Genomic DNA, 23,806 nt, shown 5'->3' with positions numbered 1-23,806 from the left:
CACATGCACGCACTACAGTAGGGGGGGGGGCACGCGACAGGCCAACAGCACACACACACCAAGGCCTGCCTACGGTTTTTTGACCGTCAGGGGTTAACTGGGGACAGGGAGGAACTCCTTATATGGTCAGCACACTCTATAGAGCGTCGCAGTCCCGCCCCCTTTCTTGACAACGCCAGGAAATGATTCCCAATGTATTTTTCCCATAGACATTTCAAAAAGTATTTATTTAAAGACGGTTACGCCGCGGACAAGGCCAACTCGAGTCGTGACAACTCATGACACAAACACAATATTTTGGACCAAACAAATAATTATTAAAGAAGAAAAACAAAAAAAGTGCAGTTTTTTTCTTCTTTGTAATTTGGTCCAAAATATTGTGTTTGTGTCATGAGTTGTCACGACTCCAGTTGGCTTTGTCCGCGGCGTAACCGTCTTTAAATAAATACTTTCTGAAATGTCTATGAGGAAAATGAACGGAGAATCATTTCCTGGGCCCTGGTAGGGGGCGGGACTGCGACGCTCTATAGTAGGGAGGATTATCACAACAAAACTAAAAAATAAGTGATATTTGAATTAAGTGAAATCACTGAATATACCTTTAACATAATGGCTAGAGTGGTTAAGAGCTAAGCTGACACAGGTACGTTCCAGGTCTTAATGGGTTGCCAACAGTGAAATGTATCACATCACAGGTCAGGCATAGAGAAGTTGTCAAACTTTGGCTCCATGTTTGCGTTGATGCTTTGAACGTTGACGTGTTGACTGTGCGCGTTCTGATTCCGCTGCTTTTGCACACTGTGCTGCATGCCGTAACAAAAGTAGATGAGCAAACCTGTAAAACAATTAAGAAAAGTTACAACATGTGTTATTATTTGATGTATTGGGCAAAAACCTCCATCCATCCATCCATCTTTAATTGATGTATTGGGCAAAAACCTCCATCCATCCATCCATCTTTAACCGCTTAACCGTAGTCGGGTCGCGGGGGCAACAGCCCCAGCAGAGCGCTCCAGACTTCCCTCTCTCCAGAGCCATTCTCTCATCTCCATTTTAATTTGTTGTATTTTTTCGTAGATTATGAATGCCCTACTTGACCGTACTACAGCGCAGATCCACCTGTGGTGCATCGATCGGCTTTGTCGGGCGTCTATCCGAAACACAAGTGGCTCAGGGGACGGAAGCAGATATTGATATTGGTCATTGAACATACTCTTATACGGGCTGGGGCAGCGCATGTCAGCAGGGAGTGTTGGATTGAGGAGTAGTCCTCCCGGAGAGGGTTCCTCACTCAGGATACAACAGTACGTCCTCCCGGTGGGGGCTCCTCACTGGGAGGTTGAGTCAGTAGGATACAACAGTACCTCCTCCCGGTGGGGGCTCCTCACTGGGAGGTTGAGTCAGTAGGATACAACAGTACCTCCTCCCGGTGGGGGCTCCTCACTGGCAGGTTGAGTCAGTAGGATACAACAGTACCTCCTCCCGGTGGGGGCTCCTCACTGGGAGGTTGAGTCAGTAGGATACAACAGTACCTCCTCCCGGTGGGGGCTCCTCACTGGCAGGTTGAGTCAGTAGGATACAACAGTACGTCCTCCCGGTGGGGGCTCCTCACTGGCAGGTTGAGTCAGTAGGATACAACAGTACCTCCTCCCGGAGGGGGATCCTCAGTAGGATACAACAGCAGTGACAACACAGACATGTGTGTAGGGAGGAATTAAATGGCATAACGATTAAATTAGGGACAAAAAGAAAATCCACAAGAATGCGGTTCAAAGCGACACGTTTTGAGCTTGTAGATCTGCTACTTTTGCTATACTTTCTGAATTAGAATGCTGAACATGGGTTTGGACATGTGATATGAGGTTTCCACCCGACAGAAACGATCTTTAATTGATGCGCGTTCATGATAATAATAATAATAACAATAATACATTAATAATAATAATAGTCTCAGTCTCCATACCTACGGTCATCCAAATGGCATAGCGGATCCAGGTGTCAGATCCCAGCTGGACCATCAGGTAGATGTTTACAAACGTGCTGAATATGGGAAGCAAGGGCACCAAGGGAACCTGGAGAAATACAGGTCAAACTGTTAAGACTCAGATAACCACCTAAGCCCTATATTGAGGATACGGATTTTCATTCTAACCTGTCGTGAATGAATTGACCCAAATATTATCTATTCATGCTCAACATTATTTGTATTCAATCCACGTGCCGTCTGAGATCTGGAATTCTGTGTCATTTTCAATGAGTGTAGACGAGAGCGCATCCAAAGGAGCATGCAGAATATGACATTTATGGATTTACTCTTTTAGACATCATTTTGTGCCACAAAATGTTAGCCTGGACTCGCTCGAGTTCCCTGATTTGTTTTGTCACTTCACTGTACTCTTGACAAATCAAATCACGGAACGCAGAAAATCAGACTGGAAACCAGGCTAACACAATTGTGTACATTTCATGAAGTTAACTAAATTCAACAAAGAGGCAGGAATTTACAGCTCTAAGTTACTACTTTCTATCTGTGTGGGGATTCAATGACCAAAACCTACCAGAAAGCAGCCTTGGAGGTGCTCTGAGGTTGTCTGCATATTAAAGGACCACTTCACCACTTTTCAACCCATCTTCATATAATAGGTCCTCACTAATAATCATGAACAAATGGCACGATTCTTTTCTACTCAGTCTGTGTCTCATAGGAGGGCTGTGGGCAGTTTAGAAACTGTCTTCCAGTGACATCATCAGGCAGATTTCTTTTTTTACAAGATTTCTTTACAAAAATGTTTAGATTTTTATTATCGTAAGAACAATGGCTTCCATTTTCGCATTGCAACTTTTCAGGACTAGAAAGCCTGCAGTTTCTATTAGCTTGTATTCCCCATCGATGATGTCACTGGAAGACGGTTCTGAACTGGCCACAGCCTTCCTATGAGACACAGACTGAGTAGAAAGAAATTGCGCCATATTTTCCATGATTATTTGTGAGGACCTATTATATGAAGATAGGTTGAAATGTGGTGAAGTGGTCCTTTAACAACCTACCATGAAAGCAGCCTTGGAGGTGCTCTGAGGTTGTCTCCATATCAACAACCTACCATGAAAGCAGCCTTGGAGGTGCTCTGAGGTTGTCTCCATATTATCAACAACCTACCATGAAAGCAGCCTTGGAGGTGCTCTGAGGTTGTCTCCATATTAACAACAACCTACCATGAAAGCAGCCTTGGAGGTGCTCTGAGGTTGTCTCCATATCAACAACCTACCATGAAAGCAGCCTTGGAGGTGCTCTGAGGTTGTCTCCATATCAACAACCTACCATGAAAGCAGCCTTGGAGGTGCTCTGAGGTTGTCTCCATATCAACAACCTACCATGAAAGCAGCCTTGGAGGTGCTCTGAGGTTGTCTCCATATTAACAACAACCTACCATGAAAGCAGCCTTGGAGGTGCTCTGAGGTTGTCTCCATATCAACAACCTACCATGAAAGCAGCCTTGGAGGTGCTCTGAGGTTGTCTCCATATCAACAACCTACCATGAAAGCAGCCTTGGAGGTGCTCTGAGGTTGTCTCCATATCAACAACCTACCATGAAAGCAGCCTTGGAGGTGCTCTGAGGTTGTCTCCATAAGCCCAGGGCGGTGAGCACCAGCAGCGCTGTGAGCACGGTGACCCCCAGGACGCTCCACCACTCCTGGCTCTGCAGGGAGGCTGCAGCCTGGCTGATGAGGAGGCTCAGCAGAACAGCTAACAGGACTGTATATGAAAAAATAAATGGTGCATTTATGTAGCGCCTTTATTCATACATTCATTTACATTCACACATTCACACACACACACATGGCGGCAGAAACCATGCAAGTCACCAACCAGCACATCAGGAGCAATTATGGGTTCAGTGTCTTCCTCAAGGACACTTCGACAGTAACTCTGGGGGAGCCCGGGTTCCAACTGGGAACCTTGCGGTTGCCATCCGGCCACTCTACCCCTGAGCCACCGCCAATAAATGTAAGCTATCTGCCCTCTGCAAGTTTTGATAACGAAGCCCAAAAGTATATGTATTCGTATGTCCAATGCCAAAAAAAAGAACAATTAAATCATCAATCACAATTATTTGCATGAAAATTAGTGGTCTACTTAAATGTCATCGTGACAGCTCTATTGGTTAGTGCTGCCTCCATTATATGAAGATATACTACACATAATACACAACACATTCAAACATTTATGACACTATAGTTAAGAATCAATTTTACAATTTAGGCATTTAGCAGACGCACTTAATCCAGAGCGATTTACATTAGGCAAGAACCAAAAAAGCATGGGAATACATCACATAATATAGAATGCATTTATCATGAAACATGCGTAAGCTAAGAACGTAACTAGAACATATCTATATAATGACACTATACATATAAACTATACATAATACTATGCTATACATTATGTACTATGACGTGGGTCAGAACATATCTATATAATGACACTATACATATAAACTATACATAATACTATGCTATACATTATGTACTATGACGTGGGTCAGAACATATCTATATAATGACACTATACATATAAACTATACATAATACTATGCTATACATTATGTACTATGACGTGGGTCAGAACATATCTATATAATGACACTATACATATAAACTATACATAATACTATGCTATACATTATGTACTATGACGTGGGTCAGAACATATCTATATAATGACACTATACATATAAACTATACATAATACTATGCTATACATTATGTACTATGACGTGGGTCAGAACATATCTATATAATGACACTATACATATAAACTATACATAATACTATGCTATACATTATGTACTATGACGTGGGTCAGAACATATCTATATAATGACACTATACATATAAACTATACATAATACTATGCTATACATTATGTACTATGACGTGGGTCAGAACATATCTATATAATGACACTATACATATAAACTATACATAATACTATGCTATACATTATGTACTATGACGTGGGTCAGAACATATCTATATAATGACACTATACACATAAACTATACATAATACTATGCTATACATTATGTACTATGACGTGGGTCAGAACATATCTATATAATGACACTATACATATAAACTATACATAATACTATGCTATACATTATGTACTATGACGTGGGTCAGAACATATCTATATAATGACACTATACATATAAACTATACATAATACTATGCTATACATTATGTACTATGACGTGGGTCAGAACATCTATATAATGACACTATACATATAAACTATACATAATACTATTCTATACATTATGTACTATGACGTGGGTCAGAACATATCTATATAATGACACTATACATATAAACTATACATAATACTATGCTATACATTATGTACTATGACGTGGGTCAGAACATATCTATATAATGACACTATACATATAAACTATACATAATACTATGCTATACATTATGTACTATGACGTGGGTCAGAACATATCTATATAATGACACTATACATATAAACTATACATAATACTATGCTATACATTATGTACTATGACGTGGGTCACTATACATATAAACTATACATAATACTATGCTATACATTATGTACTATGACGTGGGTCAGAACATATCTATATAATGACACTATACACATAAACTATACATAATACTATGCTATACATTATGTACTATGACGTGGGTCAGAACATATCTATATAATGACACTATACATATAAACTATACATAATACTATGCTATACATTATGTACTATGACGTGGGTCAGAACATATCTATATAATGACACTATACATATAAACTATACATAATACTATGCTATACATTATGTACTATGACGTGGGTCAGAACATATCTATATAATGACACTATACATATAAACTATACATAATACTATGCTATACATTATGTACTATGACGTGGGTCAGAACATATCTATATAATGACACTATACATATAAACTATACATAATACTATGCTATACATTATGTACTATGACGTGGGTCAGAACATATCTATATAATGACACTATACATATAAACTATACATAATACTATGCTATACATAATGTACTATGACGTGGGTCAGAACATATCTATATAATGACACTATACATATAAACTATACATAATACTATGCTATACATTATGTACTATGACGTGGGTCAGAACATATCTATATAATGACACTATACATATAAACTATACATAATACTATGCTATACATTATGTACTATGACGTGGGTCAGAACATATCTATATAATGACACTATACATATAAACTATACATAATACTATGCTATACATTATGTACTATGACGTGGGTCAGAACATATCTATATAATGACACTATACATATAAACTATACATAATACTATGCTATACATTATGTACTATGACGTGGGTCAGAACATATCTATATAATGACACTATACATATAAACTATACATAATACTATGCTATACATTATGTACTATGACGTGGGTCAGAACATATCTATATAATGACACTATACATATAAACTATACATAATACTATGCTATACATTATGTACTATGACGTGGGTCAGAACATATCTATATAATGACACTATACATATAAACTATACATAATACTATGCTATACATTATGTACTATGACGTGGGTCAGAACATATCTATATAATGACACTATACATATAAACTATACATAATACTATGCTATACATTATGTACTATGACGTGGGTCACAACATATCTATATAATGACACTATACATATAAACTATACATAATACTATGCTATACATTATGTACTATGACGTGGGTCAGAACATATCTATATAATGACACTATACACATAAACTATACATAATACTATGCTATACATTATGTACTATGACGTGGGTCAGAACATATCTATATAATGACACTATACATATAAACTATACATAATACTATGCTATACATTATGTACTATGACGTGGGTCAGCGGTAGCTTAAGGGTTAGAGGAGCGCCCTTGTTGCCGAAAGGTTGCCGGTTCGATTCCCCGGACGGGCAGGAAAACTCTGGGTGGGGAAGTGATTGTCATCACTCACCCAACACCGCTGAAGTGCTCTTGAGCAAGGCACTGAACCCCCAACTGCTCCCCCTGGAGTAGTATAAGACTGTGGTTGTACTGGTGTGTGTGTGTGTGTGTGTGTGTGTGTGTGTGTGTGTGTGTGTGTGTGTGTGTGTGTGTGTGTGTGTGTGTGTGTGTGTGTGTGTGTGTGTGTGTGTGTGTGTGTGCTACCTAAGAAGATGTCATACTCATTATAACTGCCAGCACTGTCACGTTGGATGAGGTTCCATAGTAAGATGATGTCATACTCATTATAACTGTCACGTTGGATGAGGTTCCATAGTAAGATGATGTCATACTCATTATAACTGTCACGTTGGATGAGGTTCCATAGTAAGATGATGTCATACTCATTATAACTGTCACGTTGGATGAGGTTCCATAGTAAGATGATGTCATACTCATTATAACTGCCAGCACTGTCACGCTGGATGAGGTTCGAGCGGTGGGTTGTGACGGAGGAAACAAAAGCCCGGCCACCGTGAAGGACTCTTCTGGACTGGACTGGACTGGTTCTTCACTTAGATCAGCCTCGTACCTGTCAGTAAGACAGCAGATATGATTCAACCATCGGATGGCATTAGTCAGTGGTGGACAAAGTTCTTACTTTTTTTGACCTGAGATCAGATTCTAAAAATGTCTTCTACATCCTGACAGTTTTCTGAAAAAGCTATGTTTCTATGTCAGTGGTTCTTCGATTTTTCAAAAATAGCAGACCTACAAGCTCGTAGGGCGCCACTCGCGCTATGAGCTTGTAGATGTGTGTGTGTGTGTGTGTGTGTGTGTGTGTGTGTGTGTGTGTGTGTGTTTCCTGAGTACCTGAGTATCAGGATACATATGGGTACCTGAGTATCAGGATACATATGAGTACCTGAGTATCAGGATACATATGGCAACGAGAGTATAGAGTACCTGAGTATCAGGATACATATGAGTACCTGAGTATCAGGATACATATGAGTACCTGAGTATCAGGATACATATGGCAACCAGAGTATAGGCAAAGAGAGTTCCAATGGACATCATGTCAACCAGGGCCTTCAGGTCAAACAGTAGAGCCATGATAGCTGGACACACACACACACACACACACACACACACACACACACACACACACACACACACACACACACACACACACACACACACACACACACACACACACACACACACACACACACACACACACACACACACACACACACACACACACACACACACACACACACACACACACACACACACACACACATGATTACAGTATAAGTACAGTAAAGTACACATGCTGACAGCTTTTTTTTAATCCCACAATTTTTGTAACCCATGCGGTGTCAATTGTCTAATCCTGGGCGCTCCCTACACTCCCTCTGCCAACCTGGGGAGAGCAACGGATTGACCTCATGCTTCCTTCAATGCTTGAGGAGTCCAAGCCGCTTCTTTTCACCTGACAGGGGGGCAGTTTCCCAGGTTTATACCTATAAGGCCTCACTCACACCTTTCGATCTAGCATACAACATTGATGCATGCTAGATGCAAGCAAGATGTAAGTGGCATGGCCGCCCCAATGCATTTCCAATGGAAGTCACAAGGTTTGATACAACATTTTGGACTACAAGCTGTTGTATGGCTTTCGGCTGTGTTTCGACTGCCCCTCTCACCCTCATACAACACAAATGTTGTGTCAAACCATGTGACTCCCATTGGAAATGCATTGCGAGCTTACATCAGCTATACATCTCATACAACAAGTATACATCAGTCTGTTGTAAAGGTGTGAGTGAGGCCTATAAGGGTTGGACGTAGCACGTGGAAGTCAAGGAACATATCGTAATTCCAAACAGTGGTTATCCCAACCAGCCGGCTGGCCAGGGGGAGGCAGTATAAGGATTACTGCTGTTTTTTTAGGGTTTAGGGTACTGGGGCCTATTTCACGAAACTTGGATTAGAGATTAAGCCGGGCTTTAACACATATCCTGGCTTAATATATCCTGGATCAGTGCTTAACCGGTTTCATGAAAGCTGGTTGATCTTGCCAGATTAATTTAACCAGTTAACCTTGATATGTTGAGGCTTGATTCGGTTTCATGAAAGTGATGCTACATAAGTTACCATGGAAACTAATGCTTTGGACTTAGCCTGCTCCGGACCAGGCTAACAGCCAGGTTTAACCTAATCCTGATGTCTTTACTGTTCATTAAGCAGTCAAACTGATCACAAACCAATGATGTTTTCCAGATTTATTCAATTATTATGGGTTTATGTTGCCTTATTTGTATCGGTCTGCATTAAAGGACTAATTTAAGCACTATATAAAATCAAATAACCAAAATATATAGGCTGCACAACATCATGACAGCTTGTGAGCTTGTAGATCAGCTGCTTTTGGTGAATGTTCCCCATGAATAGGTTAGCTGTCTTGCAAGTGCACGGTTAAGAAGAATTATTATATTATTTTTTATTTTTTATTAACCACTAAATATTACCATTACTCATTGTTTTACAACATATTACCATTGTAACGTTTCACCCACTACTAGTCCTACATACTTACACCTAGAAACCCCATTCAAACCTATTTAGGTTCATCCTACGGTGGACATGTGTGCCTGAAAAGGAATCTTTGAAATGTTTCATAGTTTTAGAAATATAGTGCTTTCAAATTTGAGACATTTATAGGCAGATAGTGGCACATCAAAAAATCACTTTCACCTAGAAACTCCATTCACACTTTGTAAAATTCAGCTTACTGTGGAGACACATGCTGGAACTTTTTACTTTGAAATGTTTTGTAGTTTCTGAGTTATTTAACTTAAACGCCCAATGCATTCTCAATGGCAATAGCACAAACTTTGGCATGCTACATGAACCCATGACCCGGCCCTGTCTGGGCAACAACCCCCTTCCCCAAAGGTAGCTCCCTCAGAGGAGGGAGTTATGGCCAAATATCACAATGCGACAATATCATTATGCTTACAATATTAAGAATTCTGTTTTAAGTTAATAGTAGTGGTAAAATGTAAACTATATTTTTGGGGTAGTTAATCATTCAGTCTATCCACTATTGAGAGTATGTTCTCTCTTTAATTACAGCAGCAATATTTATTTTAGAAGCTTAAGTCCTTGTATCAGTAAGTCTTGAATAGATTAGTAAAGATAATGAGATATACAGAAGGGGGCTGTAATGCAACTATTAAGGATGCAAACTGCCTTAATACCCCATGAAGAAGAAGGATCAGTAAATCTGTGATCCACATAAGGGGTCTAGAGACAAAAAGCCAGACTGTCTATTAAGCCAGGCTTGCTGATCCCGGCTCGCCAAATCCACCAATTCTGAGCCTCGCTTGGCTTTAGTGGAACGGAATAAACCAGGCTGTAAAGATCAGGATTTAAAAAGCCTGGCTTTGGCCTAAATCCTGGATTAGTTAATCCAAGTTTCGTGAAATAGGCCCCAGGTCTAGGGTACAAATATTGACAAATGTGTTGACAAATATTCTCTTTTGGCGGTCCATATGACAACTTTTTTTTTAAATGGGGGTCTGACTGTAAAAGGGGGTCCTTGATATGAAAAGAACAACATGAAGTGACGGACGGTTTTACCTGCTACGACCCCAGACACCAGAGTGGCGATGACAGGACTCTGTCTGTCACTCATCTGACTGAGAGGCTTGAAGAGCAGGCCGTCCCTCGCCATGGCGAAGAGCACGCGAGGCATGGGAAACATCGCCCCCAAGAGGCTATGGACGGGAAAGCATACAAAATACACCGTTATGAGATATATTGTGAAGGCAATTAATAATAAGTCAAGACAGACAAACTCTTCAATGTTACAGAGAGTCTGTCTGTGCCTCACACAAGTTGTTAGTTGTATCAGGAAGATGTCATCCCGTTTTTCATTTCCGTTCATGAAAATATATACTTTGAAAATTTCAATTATATTTCAGAATTTCCATTTCTGCTATTGCAGCTGACTACAATATACATTAATTTGCATCACCTATAGTCTGAACTAAGCACTACTCTGACCAGCTCATTAATGCTAAATAGCAGTACTTGTTTTTGTTAATGTATTTTTTAATACTGCTTGTTTTTGTGTACAGCCCTTTGGCCCATTTTTGTGACATCATATTGGGATAGAATAAAATTTGACTTGACTTTACAAGAGGCGGAAGACTAAGGTAGGCCCTATGGCAAATCAAGTGGTGAAGTTTAACGATGTTTAACATTGTTTAATGCTATCAGATATAGGACTTTACTGTGTGGATGTATGGGCTGTCAAGGCCAGAAAGTAGTTTTTTGCCACTCATTAGGCGTTCCTGCAAAACCTCCTCAATGATGTAAATAGGTTTTAATGTAATGAGTCCCGGGATGCAGGGATGGTCGTTTAGAAATGAGTCCCAGGGACATTTTATGAGTCCCACAACGTACGTTAGGAGTCATAGTTTGCCATTTTTACAAATTGCAGCATTTAACTCCCATTTCATTTTATATGGTTATAATCATGTAGAAAACAGAAGAAGACATGATTATTATGACTAAAGCTAGCAAAATAAACTAGAATAAAAAACAGTACAGTAGTAGCCTACAGTAGTGCATCCCGTGGATGCAGAGGTCGTTGTTTTATTGCGTCCCTTAAAAGGACAACTTTAGTTTTTTTCAACCAAGGTTCATGTTTTAGGTTGTTATTATAGATGATGTTTTTCTCTAATAACAACCTACAACATGAACCTTGGTTGAAAAAAACTAAAGTTCACCTTTAACTATAAACAGCGTTTTGGGATGCAAAATGGACCCTATTTTAGTCTTTGCCTCCGGGTATGATGATGATGATGATGATGATGATGATGATGATGATGATGATGATGATGATGTCATGCGCATAGCCTCTATTTTCTCTTTTTCAGCACTTCTGATGTACTACAGTAAGTTGTGTGAGCCGTCATTCTGTCTGATGTACTACAGTAAGTTGTGTGAGCCGTCATTCTGATGTACTACAGTAAGTTGTGTGAGCCGTCATTCTGATGTACTACAGTAAGTTGTGTGAGCCGTCATTCTGTCTGATGTACTACAGTAAGTTGTGTGAGCCGTCATTCTGATGTACTACAGTAAGATGTGTGAGCCGTCATTCTGATGTACTACAGTAAGTTGTGTGAGCCGTCTCTTCTGATGTACTACAGTAAGTTGTGTGAGCCGTCATTCTGTCTGATGTACTACAGTAAGTTGTGTGATCCGTCATTCTGTCTGATGTACTACAGTAAGTTGTGTGAGCCGTCATTCTGTCTGATGTACTACAGTAAGTTGTGTGAGCCGTCATTCTGTCTGATGTACTACAGTAAGTTGTGTGAGCCGTCATTCTGTCTGATGTACTACAGTAAGTTGTGTGAGCCGTCATTCTGTCTGATGTACTACAGTAAGTTGTGTGAGTCGTCATTCTGTCTGATGTACTACAGTAAGTTGTGTGAGCCGTCATTCTGTCTGATGTACTACAGTAAGTTGTGTGAGCCGTCATTCTGTCTGATGTACTACAGTAAGTTGTGTGAGTCGTCATTCTGTCTGATGTACTACAATAAGTTGTGTGAGCCGTCATTCTGTCTGATGTACTACAGTAAGTTGTGTGAGCCGTCATTCTGTCTGATGTACTACAGTAAGTTGTGTGAGCCGTCATTCTGTCTGATGTACTACAGTAAGTTGTGTGAGCCGTCATTCTGTCTGATGTACTACAGTAAGTTGTGTGAGCCGTCATTCTGTCTGATGTACTACAGTAAGTTGTGTGAGCCGTCATTCTGTCTGATGTACTACAGTAAGTTGTGTGAGCCGTCATTCTGTCTGATGTACTACAGTAAGTTGTGTGAGTCGTCATTCTGTCTGATGTACTACAGTAAGTTGTGTGAGCCGTCATTCTGTCTGATGTACTACAGTAAGTTGTGTGAGCCGTCATTCTGTCTGATGTACTACAGTAAGTTGTGTGAGTCGTCATTCTGTCTGATGTACTACAGTAAGTTGTGTGATCCGTCATTCTGTCTGATGTACTACAGTAAGTTGTGTGAGCCGTCATTCTGTCTGATGTACTACAGTAAGTTGTGTGAGCCGTCATTCTGTCTGATGTACTACAGTAAGTTGTGTGAGCCTCATTCTGTCTGGAGAGACTATTTTGAGTATAAATGATAGTGAAGTGTCACTATAATAAAGTCTTCAACATACACACACGTTACATAACAACATCCCATACCTTAGACAGTAGACAGTGCAAAGATTGACCCCACGGGCACAACAACATAACATCCCATACCTTGTATAGACAGTGCACAGATTGACCCCACGGCCACAACAACATAACATCCCATACCTGGTAGACAGGACGCAGAGCGAGCCCACGGCCACAACAACATAACATCCCATACCTGGGTAGACAGGGCGCAGAGCGATCCCACGGCCACAACAACATAACATCCCATACCTGGGTAGACAGGGCGCAGAGCGATCCCACGGGCACAACAACATAACATCCCATACCTGGTAGACAGGGCGCAGAGCGATCCCACGGCCACGGCGTACTTGGCGGGGCCCCAGCCGATGTAGGAGAAGGCCACGGGCAGCGGGCTGTTGGCGCTCAGCAGGTAGTAGGGCATCATCAGGGTGAGGGCGGCCGACACGCCGAAGTACGCCAGGAAGCAGATGAGCAGCGACGCCACGATGCCCACGGGGATGGACTTCTGGGGGTTCTGGACTTCCTCTCCTGGAGGGCGTTATTTATTATATAAACACACGTTTTACGTCCATCGGCATCACAAAACAACATTATGAACATTATGAAAGACACTTCCCACCCCGCTCACTCACTGTTTGAACTGTTGCCATCAGGCAGACGGTACAGAGTGATCAAGTCCAAGACCAACAGATTCAGTAACAGCTTCTATCCCACAGCGGTAGTTGCACTCAATGCTGCTAAGAAATGATCTGTTGCTGCGACACTTTTTCGTTTTCTCTGCTATCCTAAGTACAATAAGGGTTTGTTGTGCGATAACAGCTGAAATGACATGTTTGTGCATTAGTGCTGCTGGGGTTGTGCAATAACAAGAAGTCATGTGTGTTTTTCTTTTAGCTTGTACAGTATATGTTGTTTTGTGATATGATGCACTGATTGGTTGGCACTTTTAATTTCGTTGTACACGTTGCAATGACAAATAAAGATCTATCTATCTATCTAAAAACACTCACATGTTTAACTTAAACAGAGTATTTCTATAGTTGCCGTGTTGATATACTTTTACTTATAAGTAAAAGTCTGGAATTCTAAATTTACTTGAGTAAAAGTACAAAATGTATCAAAAAAAAATTTAACACAACATTTGAACACTTTCTGTACATTTCTTTGACGAAAAAAATAAGTAAGAAATCTTCCTCCATAATATTAGCTGCTCATGTGAGTGCAGAGTGGGTGATATGTTGTATGAATTAATCATAAAATAATCCACACATAATGTGTGCTGTCTGTGTTCGAGGGCAAAGCTTCCAGGAACAATGGTTCCATTTATACCTGTTGTGGCGATGCAGTCGAAACCAACGAAAGCGTAGAAGCACGTCGCCGCCCCCGCCAACGTTCCTTCCACCCCAAAAGGAAAGAAGCCGCCCGCGCCCACGTCACCGGTGGTCTGGTTCAGATAGCTCTGGTTTCTGGAATAGAACCGCCATGAGTGTTACATGGTGGTCTGGTTCAGATAGCTCTGGTTTCTGGAATAGAACCGCCATGAGTGTTACATGGTGGTCTGGTTCAGATAGCTCTGGTTTCTGGAATAGAACCGGCCATGAGTGTTACATGGTGGTCTGGTTCAGATAGCTCTGGTTTCTGGAATAGAACCGCCATGAGTGTTACATGGTGGTCTGGTTCAGATAGCTCTGGTTTCTGGAATAGAACCGGCCATGAGTGTTACATGGTGGTCTGGTTCAGATAGCTCTGGTTTCTGGAATAGAACCGCCATGAGTGTTACATGGTGGTCTGGTTCAGATAGCTCTGGTTTCTGGAATAGAAACTCCATGAGTGTTACATGGTGGTCTGGTTCAGATAGCTCTGGTTTCTGGAATAGAAACTCCATGAGTGTTACATGGTGGTCTGGTTCAGATAGCTCTGGTTTCTGGAATAGAACAACCATGAGTGTTACATGGTGGTCTGGTTCAGATAGCTCTGGTTTCTGGAATAGAACCACCATGAGTGTTACATGGTGGTCTGGTTCAGATAGCTCTGGTTTCTGGAATAGAACAACCATGAGTGTTACATGGTGGTCTGGTTCAGATAGCTCTGGTTTCTGGAATAGAACCACCATGAGTGTTACATGGTGGTCTGGTTCAGATAGCTCTGGTTTCTGGAATAGAAACTCCATGAGTGTTACATGGTGGTCTGGTTCAGATAGCTCTGGTTTCTGGAATAGAACAACCATGAGTGTTACATGGTGGTCTGGTTCAGATAGCTCTGGTTTCTGGAATAGAACCACCATGAGTGTTACATGGTGGTCTGGTTCAGATAGCTCTGGTTTCTGGAATAGAACCGCCATGAGTGTTACATGGTGGTCTGGTTCAGATAGCTCTGGTTTCTGGAATAGAACCACCATGAGTGTTACATGGTGGTCTGGTTCAGATAGCTCTGGTTTCTGGAATAGAATCCGGCCATGAGTGTTACATGGTGGTCTGGTTCAGATAGCTCTGGTTTCTGGAATAGAACCACCATGAGTGTTACATGGTGGTCTGGTTCAGATAGCTCTGGTTTCTGGAATAGAACCGCCATGAGTGTTACATGGTGGTCTGGTTCAGATAGCTCTGGTTTCTGGAATAGAACCGCCATGAGTGTTAATTACTCGTGCACGGCACAGTGTTAACATGACTTATTTTCTATCGATTAATGAGCATTTAAACCCCATGAAGCCTTGAATACATTCATGGAGATGTTTTACTGTCTGAGCCAAACATTTAATAGTAGGAGTAGGAGACTTGCAGAGTCCTCAATCCTGGTCTCTATACTGGCTCCAAAGGAACTGGTTGGAATAACGTGTTCCTTCCACGTGCTATGTCCTATACCGGGGAAACTCCCCCCCTGTGGGGTGAAAAGAAGCGGCTTGGACTCCTCATGCATTGAAGGAAGCATGAGGTCAGTCTGTTGCTCTCCCCAGGTTGGCAGAAGGAGTGTATTAGTGCCCAGGATTACAATATTTCACACTGGGTGAAAACTAAAAGAAATGGGTTACAAAAATTGTGGGTAAAAAAAAAGAGAATGTGACAAAAACAAAATAAAGATATACCCTTACAGTTACACTCTCAGAGTTGAACACTGGGGTTTACACTGTGTGTGGGTTTTATAAACATGTTACACTGTGTGAATGGAGTGGAAGTGTGTCCGTAACATTAACAGGAAGGGTTCATACTCGTATATCGATGCGTTGAGGACGGCGTCCACACTGATGCACCAGTTGTCAACGTCTCCCTTTATGAAGCCGGAGATGATGACGAACACCAACACCACGATGTTTATGACCGTGAACACCTTGTTCACGATGGCAGACTCTTTCACGCCGAAAGCAAGGATGCCTAGCGGGAGAGGAAGCACAGGACAAACCGTTAGCACGGGGCAGGACGTCACCAACACCTTATTTTGCTCCCGGTCCGATTCCCACCATTTGGGTTTTGAGTATCTGCCGATAGTATACACACATCACACCAGCAGTGTTGATTCATTTGGGTTTAGAGTATCTGCCGATAGTATACACACATCACACCAGCAGTGTTGAGTATCTACCGATAGTACACACACATCACACCAGCAGTGTTGATTCCGTCGACTGAAACTAAGACGACAATTGCTCGTCGACTGCCATTTTTCACTGACGAAAACTAAATGAAAACTAAGCTATGATGACTAAAACTATAAGACTAAATGTATTGACAATTTAGTCAACAATAAAAACTAGACTAATAAATATACTTTAGTTACAGTATACAAGATACTTTGTTATTGGAAAACATACGTAAAATACTTCAGCCATTTGAAAATACAAGCTTACAATTGCGACGCATTGTGAGCTTGTAGATCTGCCGTTTTCAAAATAGGTTTTTACATTTTAATGCCTCAAATCGGAAATTCTGCATAGTGTAAGTACTTTTTACTTTTGGTACATTTTGATGCCAATACTTTTGTACTTTTACCCATGTCAATTTTGAATTCCAGACTTTATTTTTAACAGAGTAGTTCTACATTGCAGTATTGTTTTTACTCAAGTCAAAAATGTAGTACTTTTTCCACCACTGCAGATGACAGAATGAGGAGAGAGAGGAGTCTGGGTAAGAAGAGAGTCCATCTTTAATTAAACAATCCTGAACACAAACAGCAGGAAAACAAACTAAAACTGTCTAGAATATCCTTGTACAAACATGTTCTTGGGATTAATTTCCTTAACAATATCATTTTAGGCAACTAAGTACAGGTCAATACAACATCTAAGAGTATAAAACCAGAAAAAGACTTGTTTCCATAGGGGGCCTCCATTTTCAATTAATCAGAACAAGACATACAAATAGAATGTGTGGCAGGCCACCACACAATAATGACCAGCCACTACAGTCTTCATCGTCATCATCTATTGTCCAGAGTTAGACTGATCTTAATCTGAGTTCCCAGAAGTCTTATTTTTCGCCACTAGGGGGGCGAGACTGATCTAGGTAAGATCTTTAGAGGACCACCAGGACCAGTGAAAATGACTGGAAAGAGTGTGTCAGTGAACCTGTGTGTGAAGGTGTGTATGTGTGTGTAAGTATCAGGATCACAGAATGAAAGCTTTCCTTCATTCCAGTCCAGTTGGACTCTGATCCTCTGAGGCTTCTGCTTCAATGAGAGAACAGTGGATGACTCAGAGGAGAGTGCTCCGTAGTTAACTGCATGTAAGTATATTCTCCAGGATTGACCCCATATGGTTCCCTTCCTCTGGTAGGACTCTGCTAACACACCTACATTCCAGTGTGTATTGTCTCCAACCTCAACATCCCAGCTGTGACTCCCTGAGTTAAAGCCCTCAGAACCAAGGACAAAGGGAAGCTCGTCAAATCTCTCTGGATTGTCAGGGAGCTTCTGTATCTCTCCCCATGTCACGCTGGTCAGATCATCAGACAGGGTGTATCCTGGATGGGCAGTGTTGGGGTCCAGAATGACTGGAGTGTAGGAGACAATGTCCTTCATCTTGTCCCAGACTCTGAAGGCCAGGTTCCCCAGGTGTTTGGCCACGTCTATCAGTGCTCCTGAGACCGGCTGTGGGTCCTGCAGTGTGAGCTGGACTCTCTCCATCGTGGTCTTGTAGTTCTGCAGGAATGAGATGTGTTCAGCTCTCAGCTCCTCCTCTATGGCTCTGATCGTGTGTGAAATGGTTGATATGTCTCTGTTCAGACCCTCCATCTTCTCCTTCATCATCTGACTCTTCTGCTGCTCTTCCTCCCTCAGTGCAGTGATCCTGGCCTCCTCTTCATCATGTAGAAACTGATGAAGCTTCTTAAACTGTTCCTTCATCTGCGTCTCTGTGTGCCGAGTCTGGAACGTAATGTGTTCTGCTGTTTGATCGTAGTTTGTTTTAGTTTTATTAAAGACCTCCAGTTTGTCCTGTAAAGGCTTCAGTGATTTCTGGACCTCCTCCTTGTGATCCAGAGCAGCTTCATCGACGGGCCTGATTCTGTGGCTGGTGTGTTTTTTAGAATCTCGACACACAAGACACACTGGCTGTTGGCATTCCAGACAGAACAGTTTGAGTTTCTCAGCATGCAGACTGCAGAGATCCTCAGAGCCTGCTGACGTTCTCTGATGTCTCTCCTGTATGAAGGCCTCACACAGGTTCTTCAGAGCCAGGTTACGAGGTGGACGATCCGTCAAAGATATTTCCTTACAAACTGGACACTCCTTTATTGTCTTCTCTCGCCACCAGTCCTGCAGACAGGCTTTACAGAAGCTGTGGCTACAGGACAGCACAACGGGATCTTTGAAGATGTCACAGCACACAGGACAGGAATAGTCCTCTTCAGAGAGAGACGACTTGGAAGCCATTTTAACAAACACTCGCTCACGCAGTCAACAAGGAACTCTGCCAGTCAGTCGTGGTAACTCTCCCTCTTCCAGAATGTTCCCTGAAGTTTACTTTCACTTTGAGTCCCGTTTCTTGTTAAAGTCCATTCAGTTGACAGACAGAGTCAGCAGCAGGTTCCAGTGCTCTGGGTCAGTATTAACTCCTGTAGCTTTTGGAAAGACAGTCTGTCCTTACCTATTTTCCATGCACCCCCTGTTCCTGCATCACAAATCATCAATCAATAATAAAGATGTCTTTCCCGTGTCACAGTGACGACCGACGAGCCTCCAGTGCCACCGTCGCATTGGAGGATGCCACTGCTTCCCTCTCCAAAAGACCATCGGATTCTGAACTTGACGTCTACTTGGTAAGAAGTGTACTACTTTGAGGTTGGCATGCATTTTAAAGCCAGAACTTCTCTTCCATTAGATCAGTTGGAAGAAACGATAATCTTTCTCTTTCTTTCTCTGTCTCTCTCCAGTGAGGAAAGATGACACCCTCTATAGTCTATAATACCTCTTCCAGCCAATTGTGCCTGTAGCCTACAAGATGATCCTTGACTGTCCAACCATCGCCATTGCAAGAAATTCCTCAAATCAGATACACGATGAAGCACATATTCTATACAGTACGCCGTATCTCATTAACCCTTGTACAGTACACACCATAAACAGAGATAGTATACTCCAGTCACCGGCCTGCTCTTCATGAGCAGTTAAGGGTTCCGTGTCGTATACAAATTACAAAATGTGTATAAATTATTTCACATTTTGGATGCAAGCTCCTACCCCTCTCTGTCGTTGTGTGTGTGATGCATGAGATGACATTGGTGTGGTGTTGTGCGCCCATATGAAAAAGGCACAGGGAAATATTTCTTTAATTTCTGCCTGCACGATTTGTGATGGAAGACTAGTTTCAATCAATTGACGAAATTGTACATTTATTTAGTCTTAGTTTTAGTCATCATAACTTAGTTTTTATGTAGCTTTTATTTAGTTTTGTCAGTGATAAAAATGGTAGTCGATGGTTTTTTTTATCATGGTTTTAGTTGATGAAATCAAATGCAGACTTCCCTTTCCTTCTCCTGGGAGAAGGAAGCACCTGTACACATTTCATCATACAGTATTTACAGTTTGTAACAGTAGTATTTACATGGCAATTTTTTTTGCAATAATCTTAAATGTACTTGGCTGCTTAACAACACTGCTGGAATGCTGCAGGTATAGTTAGCCTACTTGGGAACGATGCACGTTGGGAAAGTAGTTTTATTCCGTTTTATCTGTCTGTGTCTGAAGCAAACTGACTGTGAAAAGTGGACTGGTTAAGTAATCAAATGACAGGTGTGTCATTAGCCTCTGCTGCAGCAGAGGCTGGGAACTCTACAGATGAGGAGACACTGACAGAGCCTGACCAGAGCCTTTCGTGGCGCTAGGGCTGGACTGGCCACCGGGCATACCGGGCATTTTCCCGGTGGGCCGCGACCGTAGGGGGCCGCCATGATTAAAAAAGAAAAAGAAGCAGGCAGGCAGGCAGGCCAATAGGCGGCAGGCCACCAGGAAAGGTCCGGGCGTGCTGCCATTCTGCCATCATGATAATGTCACTGTACCTGTATATCAGTGAGGGACAAATAAACCCTCTACAAAGGGTTGTGTAGTTGTCTGTTGGTTTGTATCATTTATGTTGTTCTGTAAAAGTGGTGGCATTATTAGGCCTTGTTTGTTTGTGTGTGCCTCGACGGAGCGGCCGGTAGAGTTTCTGCTATCTGTGCGCTGGTTGTGGTGGGTCGGTCTGGTCTGGTCTGGTCTGGTCTGGTCTGGTCGGGTTGTGGTGGGCCGGTCGGTCTGGTCTGGTCTGGTCTGGTTGTGGTGGGCCGGTCGGTCTGGGCCAAAATCCTTGCGAAAATGCCCGGGCCGAATTTTTGTCCCAGTCCAGCCCTGCGTGGCGGTTCTGGACAACCATGTGTCCGACAGACTCAAGGATGGCACTGCACTCTGTGTGGTGGTGTGGAACACTGCACTCTGTGTGGAGGTGTGGAACACTGCACTCTGTGTGGAGGTGTGGAACACTGCACTCTGTGTGGAGGTGTGGAACACTGCACTCTGTGTGGTGGTGTGGAACACTGCACTCTGTGTGGTGGTGTGGAACACTGCACTCTGTGTGGAGGTGTGGAACACTGCACTCTGTGTGGAGGTGTGGAACACTGCACTCTGTGTGGAGGTGTGGAACACTGCACTCTGTGTGGAGGTGAGGAACACTGCACTCTGTGTGGAGGTGTGGAACACTGCACTCTGTGTGGAGGTGTGGAACACTGCACTCTGTGTGGTGGTGTGGAACACTGCACTCTGTGTGGAGGTGTGGAACACTGCACTCTGTGTGGAGGTGTGGAACACTGCACTCTGTGTGGAGGTGTGGAACACTGCACTCTGTGTGGTGGTGTGGAACACTGCACTCTGTGTGGAGGTGTGGAACACTGCACTCTGTGTGGAGGTGTGGAACACTGCACTCTGTGTGGTGGTGTGGAACACTGCACTCTGTGTGGTGGTGTGGAACACTGCACTCTGTGTGGAGGTGTGGAACACTGCACTCTGTGTGGAGGTGTGGAACACTGCACTCTGTGTGGAGGTGTGGAACACTGCACTCTGTGTGGAGGTGTGGAACACTGCACTCTGTGTGGAGGTGTGGAACACTGCACTCTGTGTGGAGGTGTGGAACACTGCACTCTGTGTGGAGGTGTGGAACACTGCACTCTGTGTGGAGGTGTGGAACACTGCACTCTGTGTGGAGGTGTGGAACACTGCACTCTGTGTGGAGGTGTGGAACACTGCACTCTGTGTGGAGGTGTGGAACACTGCACTCTGTGTGGAGGTGTGGAACACTGCACTCTGTGTGGAGGTGTGGAACACTGCACTCTGTGTGGAACGTGTGTGTCAAAATGTCAGTGTCAGTGGGGCGAATGGTTCTGGAGTTAGGTGGATTACAGACGTACGTACATACACACATACAGAGACGTGGTGCATTTATTGTCACCCAGCGGAGTTTGCAGCTGTTGAGGCCTCGTACTCAGACAGACATACTTACATACATACAGTCAGAAATACACAGCTGTTGAGGCCTCTTACAGACAGACAGATACATACATACAGTCATACACACTCGGTCACTCATTGGGGCGGTTTGGCACCGCTCAAAAAGGAGAGAGGACAGATGTAAAATCAGGGTACTAAAGTTTAAAAAGCCAACATGTTTCGACTCCTTAGAGTCTCCATCAGGGCATGAATGATAAACTCATCAGCTCTGTTAGTCAGACCTTAGTCCTGTAAAGTTTACCAAGCCGTGGGTTATTTTTAGGAACCAATTCTTGTGTTTTTATTTTTATTTTCTCGTCCTGCATTTCCAAATATATTCTTTTAATGATTGTAACTATTTGTAACAAACAAAACAAAGTATTTCCATGAAGTAAAATAATAATAATAACTTGTTTAATTCCACCAGTCACATTTGTGAACACTTTTTTGGTTTAGATACGTTTAATAAGTAATAACACAGAGCCATATCTAGATAATGAGACACATCAAAGTCCAGGACTTTATATGTGATATAATGTGTGTGATAGGTTTCACCACCATGCCAGTCATGAACCAATCACTCCTAAGCTTCAACAACAGCAGCCACAACAGACACACTGTAGATCCACTTCATCATCTTCAATTCCAAGTGAACATGCATGTTCCTTCCTTGTTACACAACTCACTGCCTTCAACAGATACAACTCAACATACAGTCATACACACAGTACATTCACTTCAGCCTTCAATTCAAGGACCAGAAACAGTCACTGAACATCAGCCACCCGGTTATTGGGTCCCAAAATAACAGAAACACCTTGAATCACATTAGTATAGGCCTACGGCACGGCTTACAACAAGCAGCAGCAGCAAAGAAAGGAAACACAGGGACAGACATACGGATGGACACATATAGCTGTTCATAGGAGTGGCTAGCACCACTCAAAAAATATATTATGAAAAACGTTCCTACCTTGAGCAGTCTTCTACTCGACGTCATCAGCTGTGGAGGACAGGTGATGTCCATGGGGACGTCATCAGCTGTGTAGGACAGGTGATGTCCATGGGGACGTCATCAGCTGTGTAGGACAGGTGATGTCCATGGGGACGTCATCAGCTGTGTAGGACAGGTGATGTCCATGGGGACGTCATCAGCTGTGTAGGACAGGTGATGTCCATGGGGACGTCATCAGCTGTGTAGGACAGGTGATGTCCATGGGGTCAAACTGTGGAACAGTTAAAGAGACAGAGTCCCTCTCTCTCTAGAGTGATCCTCGGACGAGTCCTCCAGCGGCATCTCCAGTCATCTCCATCCTCCATACATCCTGTATCCTGTCAGAACATACAGTACACATGCAGCTTAGAACTCTAGACACAGGTACAGTCACTGAACATGTTTAATGTCCTGCCAGGCAATAATAAGGCTGCCGGTAAGGATCATTTTATATTGGATAATAGGTATTCAGCAACAGAGCAATTTAGGGGCAGTCAACAAAGTGCTCAACTTGATCTGTAATATGT

General features: G+C 42.4%; 2 protein-coding genes and 1 pseudogene across 3 annotated transcripts in view; all 3 read right to left on the bottom strand.

Moving 5' to 3' along the window:
* Positions 1-23,806, bottom strand: part of LOC310855850 (cationic amino acid transporter 2-like) — a 234,442-nt pseudogene that overhangs the window by 109,175 nt on the left and 101,461 nt on the right. The window lies entirely within an intron of this gene.
* LOC310870337 (cationic amino acid transporter 2-like) overlaps positions 690-23,806 on the bottom strand; it is a gene marked incomplete at both ends in the record, with an annotated part of 33,824 nt that continues 10,707 nt past the window's right edge. Inside the window, 9 exons of the mRNA XM_083781520.1 lie at positions 690-835; positions 1,964-2,072; positions 3,588-3,754; positions 7,536-7,672; positions 8,099-8,201; positions 10,732-10,868; positions 13,645-13,867; positions 14,669-14,805; positions 16,545-16,707. Coding sequence (XP_083637646.1) covers positions 690-835; positions 1,964-2,072; positions 3,588-3,754; positions 7,536-7,672; positions 8,099-8,201; positions 10,732-10,868; positions 13,645-13,867; positions 14,669-14,805; positions 16,545-16,707 — 1,322 coding nt within the window. The remainder of the gene's footprint in view (positions 836-1,963; positions 2,073-3,587; positions 3,755-7,535; positions 7,673-8,098; positions 8,202-10,731; positions 10,869-13,644; positions 13,868-14,668; positions 14,806-16,544; positions 16,708-23,806) is intronic.
* LOC310870778 (E3 ubiquitin-protein ligase TRIM35-like) lies at positions 17,813-19,368 on the bottom strand (the record flags this gene model as incomplete). Its single annotated transcript, XM_083782083.1, has 1 exon — positions 17,813-19,368. Exon 1 carries the CDS (start codon positions 19,199-19,201, stop codon positions 17,813-17,815), a length of 1,389 nt encoding a protein of 462 aa, XP_083638209.1. The 5' UTR covers positions 19,202-19,368.

This window comes from Protomyctophum parallelum, assembly GCF_964188405.1.
Source record: "Protomyctophum parallelum genome assembly, chromosome: 1".
Classification (NCBI taxonomy): Eukaryota; Metazoa; Chordata; class Actinopteri; order Myctophiformes; family Myctophidae; genus Protomyctophum; species Protomyctophum parallelum.
The sequence above is the reverse complement of the archived record's forward strand: the minus strand, read 5'-3'. Positions and strand labels throughout refer to the sequence as shown.